Genomic DNA, 14,081 nt, shown 5'->3' with positions numbered 1-14,081 from the left:
GTATATATGTAGGGGATTTCATCAAGTCCCTATCCTGATGGGGGCAGCAGTGTTCCAGGCTGAAAGGCACTGTGGCCGATTTCCTTGGCGGCTGGTTGTCTGACTTTGAGAAACTGTGGACACAATATCCCATGTTTGGCCTTGGCGAAACATTCTTTCCGAATGAGGCTTATCCTGCCCTGTCAACTTTCTATAGTTTCTCTTTGAGGCGGCAGTCTGTGTCTTTGGGAATGGATGAACACAAGATGTTGTTTTGAGTTCCTTGATCCTGGAGGAAAGTATATTAAGCCGACTACGGGTTGTGGCTCGCTGAGATGTTGGGGCCGGCGGTGGAGGACCATGATGTCACTGTGATGTTACATAAGGTGTGACTGGCTAATATGCCAACATCTTCCATGCATGTATTCTTATCTATAATAAACCTCTTGTACACTGTCCGAGTTCGACAAGGTGCTTATCCCGGGGAAAGGGATTGAAACCCGCGACACACACACACACACACACACACACACACACACACACACATATATATATATATATATATATATATATATATATATATATATATGTATGTATGTATGATTGTATGTATGTATGTATGTATGTATGTATGTATGTACGTACGTACGTACGTACAGTCACGTGAAAAAGTAAGTACACCCCATGTAAAGTTTTGACTTTTTCAACATATTTCAACATACAGCTATTTGATCTTCATTTCAACAATATTGATAGATAAAGGTGATATAATATAACAAATATCATGAAACATTTACATTTTGTAGTCCATTGTATAATTTTAAAAAACATAAATGCAAATTTCTCATGTGGAAAAAGTAAGTACACCCCTACATTTATCACTACTTCAAATACCTAAAATTAGAATCAGGTGCACCAGCTCAGGTGCAAATTATTAGAACATCGTTGGAGAGGATCTAGGAGGAACCTGTCTTATTTAAACCTCAGACATTTCGTTTGGTTTGCTCTTTGTTGTTGAAGTGTGCGGCGTCTCCATGCCTAGATCAAAAGAGCTTTCTGAGGCCTTCAGAAAGAAGGTTATAGATGCCTACAAGTCTGGGAAGGGATTTTAAAAGATCTCCAAACAATTTGCAATCAATAATTCGACTGTCCGGAAGATCATCTACAAGTGGAGAAGATTCCAAACAACTGCCACCTTGTACAGGCCAGGCCGCCCCAGCAAGTTCAGCCCGAGAGCAGACCACAAGATGCTGAAAGAAGTCTCTAAGAACCCCAGAATGTCATCACGGGAGCTACAGGTAGCTCTTGCCACTGTTGATGTCAAAGTGCACGAGTCTACCATTAGAAAGAGGCTGCACAAATTTGATCTACATGGGAGGTGTGCCAGGAGGAAACCTTAGCTGTCCAGAAAGAACATCAGGGCAAGACTAAAGTTTGCCAATGAACACCTCGGCAAAGACCAACACTTCTGGAACAATGTGCTCTGGACATATGAGTCAAAGGTAGAGCTATTTGGTACCAGAAGACATGTTAGGCGAAAACCAAAGACAGCATTTGACCACAAGAACCTGATACCAACTGTAAAGCATGGTGGTGGAAATATTATGGTTTGGGGCAGCTTTACTGCATCAGGGCCTGGGCAGCTCACCATCATGGAATCCACTATGAATTCTTCATTGTACCAGAGGGTGCTTGAGGATAATGTAAGGCCATCTGTCGGAAAGTTGAAGCTCAACCGAAGGTGGACCTTGCAACATGACAATGACCCTAAACATACCAGTAAATCCACCAAGGAATGGCTGAAAAGAAAGAAATGGAGGGTTCTGGAATGGCCAAGTCAAAGCCCGGATCTACATCCAATCGAGATGTTGTGGGGGGATTTGAAACGAGCTGTGAATGCAAGAAACCCCTCAAACATCGCACACCTGAAAGAATTCTGCATGGAGGAGTGGGCAAAAATTTATCCCAGTCGATATCAGAGACTGATAGACAGTTATAAGAAACGCCTACTTGAGGTTGTTTCTGCCAAAGGGGGCAATACCACCTATTAGAGCCAAGGGTGTACTTACTTTTTCCACACGTGAAATTTGCATTTATGTTTATTTAAATTATACAATGGACTACAAAATGTAAATGTTTCATGATATTTGTTATATTATATCACCTTTATCTATCAATATTGTTGAAATGAAGATCAAATAGCTGTATGTTGAAATATGTTGAAAAAGTCAAAACTTTACATAGGGTGTACTTACTTTTTCACGTGACTGTGTATATATATATATATTCCAGAACTTATACTGCAATTGTAAAAGATGTTGTTGCCTGACTACACATTCCTCTTAATTCCCTCCGCCACCAAAGGTGGCCTGATGTCATGTGTTCACTCCTGTCTGTCTGTTTATCTGTCTGTGAATAGGATATCTCAAAAAGTTGTGGACGGATTCGGACGAAACTTGGTGGACAGGTTGGGCCTATGGCACAGACCAATCATTTAGATTTTGGTGAAGATCTGGATACGGATCCGGATACTATCATTTTTAATTTTCACGTGATTTTTCACCATTGAGAGACAGGGCCAAAGACGATACATATGATATTTCAGAAAGTTGTGGACGAGTTTTGACAAAGCTTGGTGGATGAGTTGGTTATGCCACAAGAACAAGTCGATTAGATTTTGGTTCAAGTCCGGGTCCAGATCCGGCCTATCAGTGGATAAATAACATAAGCTGTTCGGCCTGGCGGAGTTATGCTCTCTACCGAGTGAGTGCCTACTGTTCTTGTTTATTAATTTAATCCTGCCCCTCAATTCTTGCCTTACAGCTTCTCCAATGGCCACGAGATCATTCAGCTGAAGCTACGGACTCCTTCTGAAACCGGCCTGGTGTTGTGGCAGGGATCGGTATGTGCATTGTACTACCTACTTTCTAACATTTTCATGAACACACCACTTGTTTATGCATATGGTTTTAAATACTCAAACTGTCACTGTAGGTCTAGTACACTTATAACATCAGTCTGTTAATTTTCCCTGATCTTGGAGATGGAATGCACTTCACAATGAGCATCTAAGATGCCTAAGTTATGATAACCATCCTGATTCTTTTTCCTTTTATTACCTCCACCACCTGAAGTGGGCAGAGGTTATGTTTTCACTCCTGCTTGTCTGTCTGTCTGTCTTTCTGACTGTGAACAAGATATCTCAAAAGGTTATGGTCGGATTTGAACGAAACTTGGACAGGTTGGGAGTGTGACAAGGACAAAATGTTTCGACTTTAGTGAAGATCCAGATACGGATCCAGATACTACAATTTTAAGTGATTTATCACCATTGGGAGATGGAGCCCAAAACAACAAAAAAACGATATATAGCACGATATCTCAAAACTTTGTGCACGAGTTATAACAAAATTAGGTGGATGTGTTGGATAGGTGCCACGAACAAGCTGTTTAGGTTTTGGTTAAGGTCCGGATGCAGATCTGGCCTTTCAGTGGGAAGCAAAACGTAAACTGTTCAACCTGGCGGAGGTATGCTCGCTACCGAGTGCCGTTATAGTTTACAAACTGTACTTAAAGACTTAAAATTCATATTTTTTGCTTCCACAAATATGCGCCAGAGGGTCAATATGCAGAAACAGTCACCATTTGACATGAACATGTGTTTGATCATGTTTGGTAAATTATCGAGACGAATTCTAAGCAAATGGACTGCAATCATAAAACAAATTTTTAAATATTGAAATGGCTGGGTAGTACAGCATCTTAAGAGCTGGAACAGAGGGCCCCTTATTGTCACCTTTGGAGGTTGAGCAAAGTTGGTTGAGCGAGATCTAGTGTTGGTAGCAGTAGAGCTAGGTTTGGAGGAGTGAGAGCTAGGGTTGGTGGAGCAGGATCTAGGTGGGAAGCGAGAGTTAGGGTTACTGGAGTGAGAATTAGGGTTGGTGGAGCGAGAGCTGGGGTTGGTGGAGTGAGAGTTGGGGTTGGTGGATGTAGAGCCAGCATTGGTCGAGTGAGACCCACCAACCCTGTCTCTTGCTCTATATCAGGTTGGTGGAGCGAGATCTATGGTTGGGAGAGGTTGAGCTATGGTTGGTCGAGTGAGAGCTCAGTTTGGTGGAGCGGTATCAATGATTGGTGCAGGTAGAGCTAGCTCGGGTTGGTGGAGAAAGAGCTGGGGTAATCATTTTGTCTTCGTGATGAATGGTTTTGGAAAGAGAAACAGTGTGTCCAGGACTGATGGTCACAATGGACTCGTTAGGTTGAGCGAGAGCTAGCAAGAGCGATTGTATTGCACAATAGCAAGAGCGATTGTATTGTACAATCTGCCCCGTGATGGTTTTGCCTTTTTATCATGAAAATAGAGATTTCTCTGCAGAATGTAATTTTCTCTCTTTTCTCTAGTGACCCATATCAAAGTAGTTGTCTTAATGATGACAAACTGGTTTGCCATCTTACTATAATTCACCAAATGTCTGTCCATCCGTTCGAAGGTACCGCAAAAACGGCTCAACCGATCGCAACGATATTTTGGGTGGGTATTCCTGGGACCCCTGGGAGTAAAATAGGCTCTATTGTTTTTCCAATTTTTCCAAGTTTTTCAATTTTTCCAAACACGATGGAATAATATTTACCGATATGAACAGTGATGTGGCTTTTGTTGAAATTCTACAAATACTGTTTATTCTACGTAGCAGGAGAGAGTAGATCGACTCCTGACGAACTCTTCCTATATAAACGTGCGGCTCCGAAGTAACATGGCAGCGTGTGCAAAGCGACTGAGAAACAGGTGCAGCGGCCGCTTCCGTGTTGCAGATTCGGCACGCACTCTTCACACATAAATGTGCGACTGAGAAAGACGTGCAGCGGCCACTTCCGTTTTGCAGAATTCAATCTTTTTTCAAAATGGGCGCCATGTACTGTTTAGATTTTGATGATTTGCGTGTGATATGATTCAACGGATGTTTATCTGAATCGTTTAAAATAAAATAAAAAGCCTTCAATTTCTGATATTTTGCCTTTTCATTTGGGCTTCTCAATTGAAGCCCCGCCCATGGGGCGGGCACCGTTGCTAGTGAATGTAATTCCCTGCACCAAGTAACCAATTCCAGCTCGGTTAATGATAATGATGATAGAATAATGACTGTCGATGCAAATTCTACATTTCCTGTGTTGGGCATTCAAAAATATAAACCGCACAAATGTTCACCTCATGTTTATGAGCCTTGCACTTTTTCTTCTGGGGTGTCTAAGGCTCTTAGAAAATCTGTTACACACAAATCGCACATAAACATACATGGACAACACAGGACTTGGCCACAGACAAATGCAGCTATTAGCCTTGAGGCACGTAACTTCCCAAAACACTCTGGGAGCCCAGCTGCCAGACCACACCCATCTGTCTCTTGACTCCACCCACCATAGCACTGAGACGAAATGATATGGCTGCCATCTTGGTTTTTTTGGTAGGCCTAACACATTAGGCCTGTAGGCCTCTGCTGATTATACACTGCCTGGGATTGTTACGTCAGATTTCGATTGGCTTTGTTTGGGTCGAGTATTATTCATGATGAGGTACCTTGAAAAATCTAGTCATATGTTGAATAATAGTAAGATATGATAAAGCCCATCAGAATGCACAGTACGACAGAACTCATGGTCATCAAGTGTTACGTTACGCAAATTACTAAAAAAAATCATTATGTAATTTTTGAACGGCCCCATATTAGGGTTAATCAATCCGTGACCGTGTGATGAATCAATTTGTTCTGATATAACCATGGCGGAGACTAACATGGGTGAGAGGTGTCGAGTTAATTATTTAATAGCGCATTCAATGTGTGTTTCCCAATCGCACTGTTCATCTTTTAAAAGTGCTTTGAATGCGTGTTTCCCAATTGGCTTGTTACCCGATGTTGTCGCAGGTTGTGAACACAGTGTGGTCATTCTTGTTATGAGACATGCAAACCACAATTTTAAATGTATTTGATCCGATTTGGCCAAGGTCAAAACCAAACTACAGAGCAGACGTTCAGATCACAATGCTACTCTTCTTCTTCTTCTTCTGCACACGGCTGCAGGTAGCATCATTTGTTGGGGGCACAGTTGTGTCGCTGCTACGAATCCACCGTGTCATTCTAAATTCGTTTTTAAATTCAAAGAAATCGTTTTAATACCTACAGAAGAAAGCAATTATTAAAATTCAACTTTTCATTGCCACTTGAGCAATGATCACCTATTTTGATACCAGATAAGTCAAGTGTTAATGATGCGATGAAAAATGTTTCAATAAGCCCATGCTTTCTCATGTGTATATGATTCATATATTGGTGTACATAATCTAACAAACTATCCTTTACCACCAGGAACCTGATTCCATATCAACTGATGATGGTCCTTCCAAGGTACGTATCATAACGTTCCATATTTCTGTGGAAACCACCACGTGGGCCTGTGATGTTGATAACTAAATGGCGCATCATCCTAAAAACATCTTAATTCCCCAACATGAGCTTGATTTTTTATTTAAATAAAGGGACACAATGCAGATGTATGCACGTGTGCTCAACTGGTTGATGTCTTTGTCCAGGGATTGAAAGATGGAAAAATTGCCAAAGACTTCATTGCTTTAACATTGGAGAATGGATACCTGGTATTTCGGTAAGTCTCGCTGTTTACTCTCGAGTTCCCAAAATATGTCGCACGTCATTGTTATAGGTGTGCCAAATTTATGTGAATTTTAGTGGATTTTACACTTTACTCCTGGCTCTACCCGATACTCCCACAAAAAATTGCCACATTCGACAACATGCGTGTTTTTTTTCTCCTCCTTTCCAACTGTGATGTTAAGACATGTAACGTCACAACATGTCAACAGTTTGTTGGGATGGTGCGTTTGTGTGACTTGTTATTTTTCCTGTTTAAGTTTCAAACAAAGGAAATTGAATGTGTTCCACCATTCACTCACATGCATTTTCCACTTGCCTGTGCTCACAGGTATGATCTGGGAAGTGGAGAAGCGATTATCCAGTCTGCACAGAGAGTGGACGATGGACAAATACACGTAGTCATTGCTTTCAGGTTAGAGTTCAACCCTGCAAATAACTAAATAACTATAATGTAATTGACGGAACATGCGCACGTGATGAGTTCACCAGCGAATGAATGAAGAGGCGATGTGAGAAAATGTTCCCTCCCTTTTGCTCCTTATCATGAACAGGCATGGGCGGAAAGGTACCCTGACTGTGGACGGACAGCTCGTACAAGGAGAGGCTCATGGTTCTCACACACAGGCCGACGCCTCAGGGCCTATTTACCTTGGTATTGCCATATTCAATGATGACACATATCTCATAATTATCCATGAACTACATTGCTAGATAAACTTAACCTTCTGCCTTCCGACAGTCTTAAAGCATCTGATGGTATGTTTTGTTTGACCATCCCAAAAATGTTCACCATTACCTTTTCCACATTTCCCCGTTACATTTTTTTTCAGGTGGTGCTCCGGATGTGCTTGGCATGACAGGAGGCCGGATTGCTGAGGGCATGACAGGCTGTTTGGCGGATATATCTTTCCAAAATCGGCCGGTAGTCCATCTGGCTGTGTACGCGCATGGAGGGCGCAATGTGGGGAAGTGTACGGTTTGAGGCAGGCAGGCCGGAAGGCTTTACCAGCAGAAAACTGTGAGACGGGCCACAAAAAGAAGCCATTTGTAGGAATTGTTTGATGAGGCAGGACGAATGTTTCCTCGCGTCCGTTTCGCGTCACGCACACATCACGTACAAGACGCTCGCGAAGCCATCGGATCTTGCGGCACATCGTGCTTGCTCAAAAGAAATGCCTTCTCTCTGTCTCCATCCAGCACTTTCTGCTTGTTAGTGGATTCACAAGTTGCCTCTCCACCTGTGGTTGCCATAGTGACGACTCAACTATAACTCGAGGGTCTTTCTGGGACAAATAACTCTATTTATCAGAAAATTTATTTTAAGTTTTCCTTTTCCTCACAGCGCAGTCTCAAAGGACACCCTCGTACAATGCCAAAAAGAATGTGCAGTTTTTAAAAGCTATGCTGTTGTTTGTTTATGGGGATTTTTTTTGTATGAGAAATATTAATAATGATACCACAGACGACCATAACCTTAACGAGCAACTCAATACTTGAAACAGCGAACTCTATCAGTGGTTGAAATAGATCGTGGAATTATGTTTGCTGATAACCGTCACTCATATTAGCTCCATTGTTTCCTGTACGACAAACATCTAATCGGAGCAAAATGATATCTGCACATCCACAAATTATTTATTCATTTAAGACACAATAATAATAATGAAAAAAAACTTTGCACCGTCTGTCCGGCCAATTTCCTCGATATATGCAAGTATTCCCACTCAATTGCTAATCTCTCCATAAATAATATTCATTTTGACGGAGCGAATCTGGATCACAGCCCAAGTTTATTTAATGCCTCACTTTCATGTGTCCTTACAATTAATAACAGTACTCAACATGTGTGATGGCATGTTGAAAAATCCACTCAAAATAAGTTTGTAATGTACTTTCTGATTAATTACCATGTCTGGAGGTAATTCATGAAACATGGCGTCTCGCATTGATTTCCTGGACTCTCTCGATCACAATCGATCTGCTTCTTTAAAGCCATTCATTCAAACAAAATCAATAAGCACCCGATTGGTAAAACTCTCCGAAAACGAAAATCATCGTTTGGATCGTTCAGCGTTTCGTTGTTGCTAATATTTCCTTTATCCGCCATGTTTTCTTCCACAACACATCACAACCTCAACTGTTAGTGAAACTGATGAAGTATCATTATTAGAAGACGAAAGCAGTGTCAATAGGTGATATTAGCACTTTTAAAGAACATTCTGTACTGTAACACGAGCAAGATGCTTGCTTTATAAGCGAAACAGTCCACACACAGACTGGGGCCACAAACATCATCCAGTTCCTCATCATTTCAGGAATGAAATCTTCTTGCCTCTCTGTCATGTTCATGGAACAGAAACTTACATTCTTTAGATCCCACTATGCAAGGGTCACCATAAAGTCATCACTCTCGGAGGAGGCAATGTCCCAAGTAAAAAGGATTGTAAATGCTGGTATAATTTTCTACAAGTGGTGTTTGGTCACACATCAAGATGAATAACTGTGTACGCTACAGGCCTTGCAGTGATGTTGATTGTATGGGTTTCAAGCTGCACCCATTTTATTGGTAGATCAACCTACCTCACTCATGTGTTGGTGTATCAAAGAAGCTCGCAAATAAATGGTGCTACAATACATACCATGTGGTGTTTAATATTCCTGAAATGGATTCACAAGTTGATTTTTGCACCACGAGTGCGCACAAAGCGAAAAGGATGGTCACCTTTCTGTTGTGGTCGAAGAACTACTTAATTCGATTGAATGTTACATTTTGAGCACGAACCTGTAGTTTCGCAGTACTTTGGCTCTGAATTTGTTCCGATCGCACATACGAAGAGAGGAGTGAGATAATATTATCACTCTGCCTGTCTGACAGGGAAACAAAGTTGAAAATCATTCAAAACAGGAAACTTACTGCTTTAAGGATGTCATAAATGACACAAACAACAGGCACGAAAATCTAATGTAACGTTCTATTATCATAGATGGGTGGTGTAAAAGACGCGGCATCAGTGGCGGTAAACTTCCCAAAGAAAATATTTTCGACAACCCTTAAAATCCTCATTTCTATTTCAATTGAATTATATACTTGAACACTGTCGAACACAAATAGTCTCATTCGCACTTTTTTAAAACCTTCCGTTTACCCGTAAATGGACAAAATATTACGGCATTTTACATCATATCGACCAATCAAATTTGCCGCTCGTTGATAAATGTATCAGCATCTGTTGTAATTTACAGTTTAAAAGCAAAATAATTGTAAATGTTGAATTCCTTAGGTGGCCGAATTACTCCACACATCCTATCATATTGGAGTTGCTCACTGTTGGCAGTGAGTTCTCCATAAACAATTTTGATTAAATTATCAGCACGGTTCTGTGTCCACCATCCGAATCTTGCCTTTAAAATGTGAAATGTGGAGCTAAATGCAGTTCAATATCAAAAGGATTCAACTCTGTACATTTGGTCACATTTTATAACAAATCCAACTTGTCAATCCATATATCCATGAAACAATTCAAAAAGCTCTCCACTTTATTATCTCTGATATTGAAAACATCCACACTGGTTTAAAAAAAAAACTTTTCCCACCAACATAGGATTTTTGTATTGAATGATGACGTCGTTTCACTTCATATTGAATTGAACATTTTCAATTCAGCAAAAAAAAATCTGGATCATGAAGCCCATTCTTAACAATATGTCAACCATTTTCATTTACTTGGCCAAAGGAACAAAAAATTCAGCAAAACCTAGAATTACTGATTAATTAATATTGGCCTAAAATCTCTCTTTCCCAATCTATGCCATTTTTGCTGCATTTTTAATGCCGTCCCATGCTGATCAGCTGGCTAGTGTTCCATGTGGCTGCACACGACCCATCGTAGCCTTGCGGGTGCAGCGGGTGCAGCCCAACCAACGTGCTGCGCACACCGCGCTCAGGCGCCAAACACACCAGGCGGGACTACCGCAGCACCACATGAACAGCAAGAGCACTGCTGCACCACAGAGTACACCCAGGACAAACATCAGAGAGGTGGAAACCGCCTTGGGGCTGGAACCTGGAGATGGGAATGGTAAAGGGTTGTTAGATATGAGGAGAGGGGTGAGGCAGAGTAAGTTGAAGAAACACAGATAAGTGGTGATACAAGTATGTGTTTGTGTGTAGACACCTACCAAAATAAACATAGGTAGAATAAAGAAGCTACAACCTCCTGAAAATAAAATGCCTGCGATGGGTGGCCTTCGGACGGAAGCGAAAACCCAGAAACTGATTAGGCTAGTACAGGAATTGAGAGAAACAAAACAACAAAATCAGCTCATCACCGATGCACTACCAAGTAAGACCTCCAAGCAGGTAAGTGATAAACGACATGACACTAGAATGTGTGAGGTAGGGATTGAACAGCAGGAATGAAAGGTGGCACTGGCTGTAGCTAGATATTGCAATAAGGACAAGGGATGGGCACGGGAGGGGTTCCGTCGGCCCCATCAATGTTGACGGAGCTTCAGACAGAGCGTTAAAGCTGTTGAGAGACCCAATCAAATGAGAGCGGGACATGGACCAATATACATACATACATACATTACTCACAATAAGTTAGGGATATTGTGGGGAGTGAGTTTTTTTTATTTTATAGGGGTTAGCGTTAGGGTATTGAAATCAAGAATGCTGTGTTTTTTCACACTCATTAATAACCATAGAATTAGGACCAACAACTTTTTTCAACATAATTAATACACAAAATCAACCACACCGAAGAACCTGCCAATATCCATAACTTATTGTGAGTCGTGTATATACATATACAGTATATATATATATATTGTTGTGGATTTCCGAACGTCGGCCTTCCCCATATCAAGGGGGGATTAATCCCCTTGTCCTTTTACTGGCCGACGCGATCCCGGGGCTATCACGTTCCTTCCGGTCAGCGCTGAATAGGGTGGTTGGTCGAATTGGTCCTATTACCTAAGTACCAGCGCCTTCCGGGAAGCAAGGAAATAACCCCACCCGAACCATGGCGTTAGTGGACAGGCCGAGCGAAGCGAGCCGCGATTCGGGCCGTTAACAGGTACTAAACCTGATTGGAGCGGTTCTTAATCGTGCCACGCTTACCCAATTGAGGAAATGACTAAAACGGTCGGACCAAGAGGAAAAGGAATAACACAAGAATTTATTAACAATTTGTACACTAAGAAGAGGAAGAAAAAGAAAGAATGTACAGGGAAGAGGAAGAAGCAGATACACAGGGCAGCCTTATACAGTCTTATACTTCTCCCTGGACACGGGCCCGTTCACACTCAGACTCACTCACACGGGGTTGTAGATGGTCAGGTTGAGGGTCCACCGATGGCGTCCACAGCTCGCCCGGTCCCCGACTCGTACCATGCAGGCGATGGAAGACAGCAGGCAGCCCTCCGTGTGGCATAGGCGCGAGGCGGACGATTATATATCGGGGGATCGGCAAGCGGTTAGCGGTTATGTTGCCTCATGGCCGCGTATGTGATAGGAATGCTGGCGCTTGATATTCGCTCACCGCAAGCCCAAGCTAAATTCCCAACCAGCGATCTCCAACAAGCCCTTCTTTACCAGGCGCCTTCCACAATAGTCCTTCTCAACGCTGCAGTCCTCTGCAATGCGTGCCGCGCGCTAGTCCTTCGCCAGTCCCTTTGTAATGAGCGCTGCTGCGTAAGTCCTTCTCCGCGTAAGTCCTTCTCATGCGAGCGAGCTCGGTCAGTCCTTTGTGAAGCGCAATCAATCCTTTCAATCCTTGTTACAGCGCGTCTCTCCTCATAACTTACTGAGGTGGGGACCTCGCGTGAAGGGTTTTATTGCCACGCCCAGCGAACCCTCTCGAATCACAATCTAGCCACACCCTGTCAGGCGATCTCACGCGAGCCCTGGTTGGTTGATGGGGTCTTACCGGCTCTGCCCTTGATGGCTGCTTGACGTGGCCACACCCCCACCCTTGCGCTCCGCCCCCTTTTCGGGCCTTACCTCGTGGCCTTTGGGCTAGTTTGAGCGAGCAAGAGCAGCAAACGCTGTTGGCAGCCAAAGCGTAACAAATTGCGAGGGGCAATGGGGTGCAGACAGGATAGGCGCAATGGAGTCGGGTGGAGGGAGGCTGCAAAATGGACGGGGCCTACTCTTATTTGTTTTACACAACGCCGATGCAACTATTGGAAATGGCCTTATCCTAAACACATACTATGAAATAACTAACGTTCTAAGGTGACTTACGTGTTGCATGTGGCCTAACTATGGGGTGCAACCTTTAACCTTTAATGATGTTATCTGTGTGGGTTCTCAAAACCACAACAATATATATATATATATTGCATACAATATATATATATACAATATATATATATATATATATTCTTTGGTTTTGGTTTTGTAAATAGTTACTAAATGTCTGGTATTCCTTACTTTGGTTTCTTCTTTCCCCCGATCGCTTTAGTCCCTTCTTTCGATTGAGTACCTGTGGCACGATTCGGCCAACCGCAATAGTCGGGTTTAGTCCTTTGTTAATGGCTCGAGCTGCGGATTGCTAAACCGCTCGGCAAATACCATCTTGTCCGTGGTTCGAGCGGTACTTGTCTCCCTGTTTTGCAGAGGGATTGGTAAAGGTATTCGGGAGAACACCTTGACCAATAATAATAATAATAATAATAATTCATTTATTTTGTATAGCGCTTTTCCAGAAGCCCAAAGGCGCTTTGACAGAGTGGAAAACATAATGCATAACAATACATGAAAACAACAATTGCAAAAAGACAAGAATCAAGAAAACAAACAGCAGCGATATACGGCATATATATAAGACAAGAATCAAAAAGACAAGACAAGAATCAATAGGGAAATATTTAAAGCAAAAGGAGGGAGAAGGAGAAGAGATAGTCAGGGGTTAAATGCTGTGGGTTGAATGTTGAATGCAGCGTTGAACAGGTGGGTCTTTAGTGATGTTTTGAATGTGGTGAGTGAGGAGGAGTCTCTGATGGTGTGAGGTAGTGAGTTCCAGAGGGTGGGAGCAGCGATGGAGAAGGCCCTGTCCCCCCAGGATCTGAATTTGGTCCGGATGGAGGGGGTCAGGAGGTTGGTACCAGCAGAGCGGAGGTTGCGGGTGGGAGTGTGTCTGGAGAGGAGGTCAGCCAGGTAGGATGGGGCCAGGTTATGGAGGGCTTTGTATGTCAAGAGGAGGATTTTGTACTGGATTCTCTGGGGGATGGGGAGCCAGTGAAGCTTGTAAAGGACGGGGGTGATGTGGTCACGGGTCCGGGAATGAGTGAGTAGACGGGCAGCGGAGTTCTGAATGTATTGGAGTTTATTGGTGATTTTTGAGGGTGAACCATAGAGGAGGCTATTGCAGTAGTCCAGACGGGAGGTGATGAAGGCGTGGATGAGGGTTTCTGCAGCCGTGGAGGAGAGGG

At 42.7% G+C, this 14,081-nt stretch overlaps 2 protein-coding genes across 3 annotated transcripts in view; one reads left to right on the top strand and one right to left on the bottom strand.

The window, feature by feature from the left end:
• Window positions 1–9,280, top strand: part of HSPG2 (heparan sulfate proteoglycan 2) — a 411,257-nt gene extending 401,977 nt beyond the window's left edge. For both annotated transcript variants that reach the window (XM_068131082.2, XM_078787133.1), the window contains 6 exons: window positions 2,803–2,881; window positions 6,342–6,380; window positions 6,566–6,636; window positions 6,973–7,056; window positions 7,196–7,296; window positions 7,475–9,280. In XM_068131082.2, the coding sequence (XP_067987183.2) occupies window positions 2,803–2,881; window positions 6,342–6,380; window positions 6,566–6,636; window positions 6,973–7,056; window positions 7,196–7,296; window positions 7,475–7,626 (526 nt within the window). In that variant the 3' untranslated portion in view covers window positions 7,627–9,280. The remainder of the gene's footprint in view (window positions 1–2,802; window positions 2,882–6,341; window positions 6,381–6,565; window positions 6,637–6,972; window positions 7,057–7,195; window positions 7,297–7,474) is intronic.
• Window positions 8,916–14,081, bottom strand: part of LDLRAD2 (low density lipoprotein receptor class A domain containing 2) — a 35,787-nt gene continuing 30,621 nt past the window's right edge. Inside the window, exon 6 of the mRNA XM_078787134.1 lies at window positions 8,916–10,708. Coding sequence (XP_078643260.1) covers window positions 10,491–10,708 — 218 coding nt within the window. The 3' untranslated portion in view covers window positions 8,916–10,490. The remainder of the gene's footprint in view (window positions 10,709–14,081) is intronic.

Source organism: Myxine glutinosa, chromosome 11 (assembly GCF_964187855.1).
Source record: "Myxine glutinosa chromosome 11, kmMyxGlut1.1, whole genome shotgun sequence".
NCBI lineage: Eukaryota > Metazoa > Chordata > Myxini > Myxiniformes > Myxinidae > Myxine > Myxine glutinosa.
Note: the sequence above shows the minus strand (reverse complement) of the source record. Positions and strands in the feature narration are given on the sequence as shown.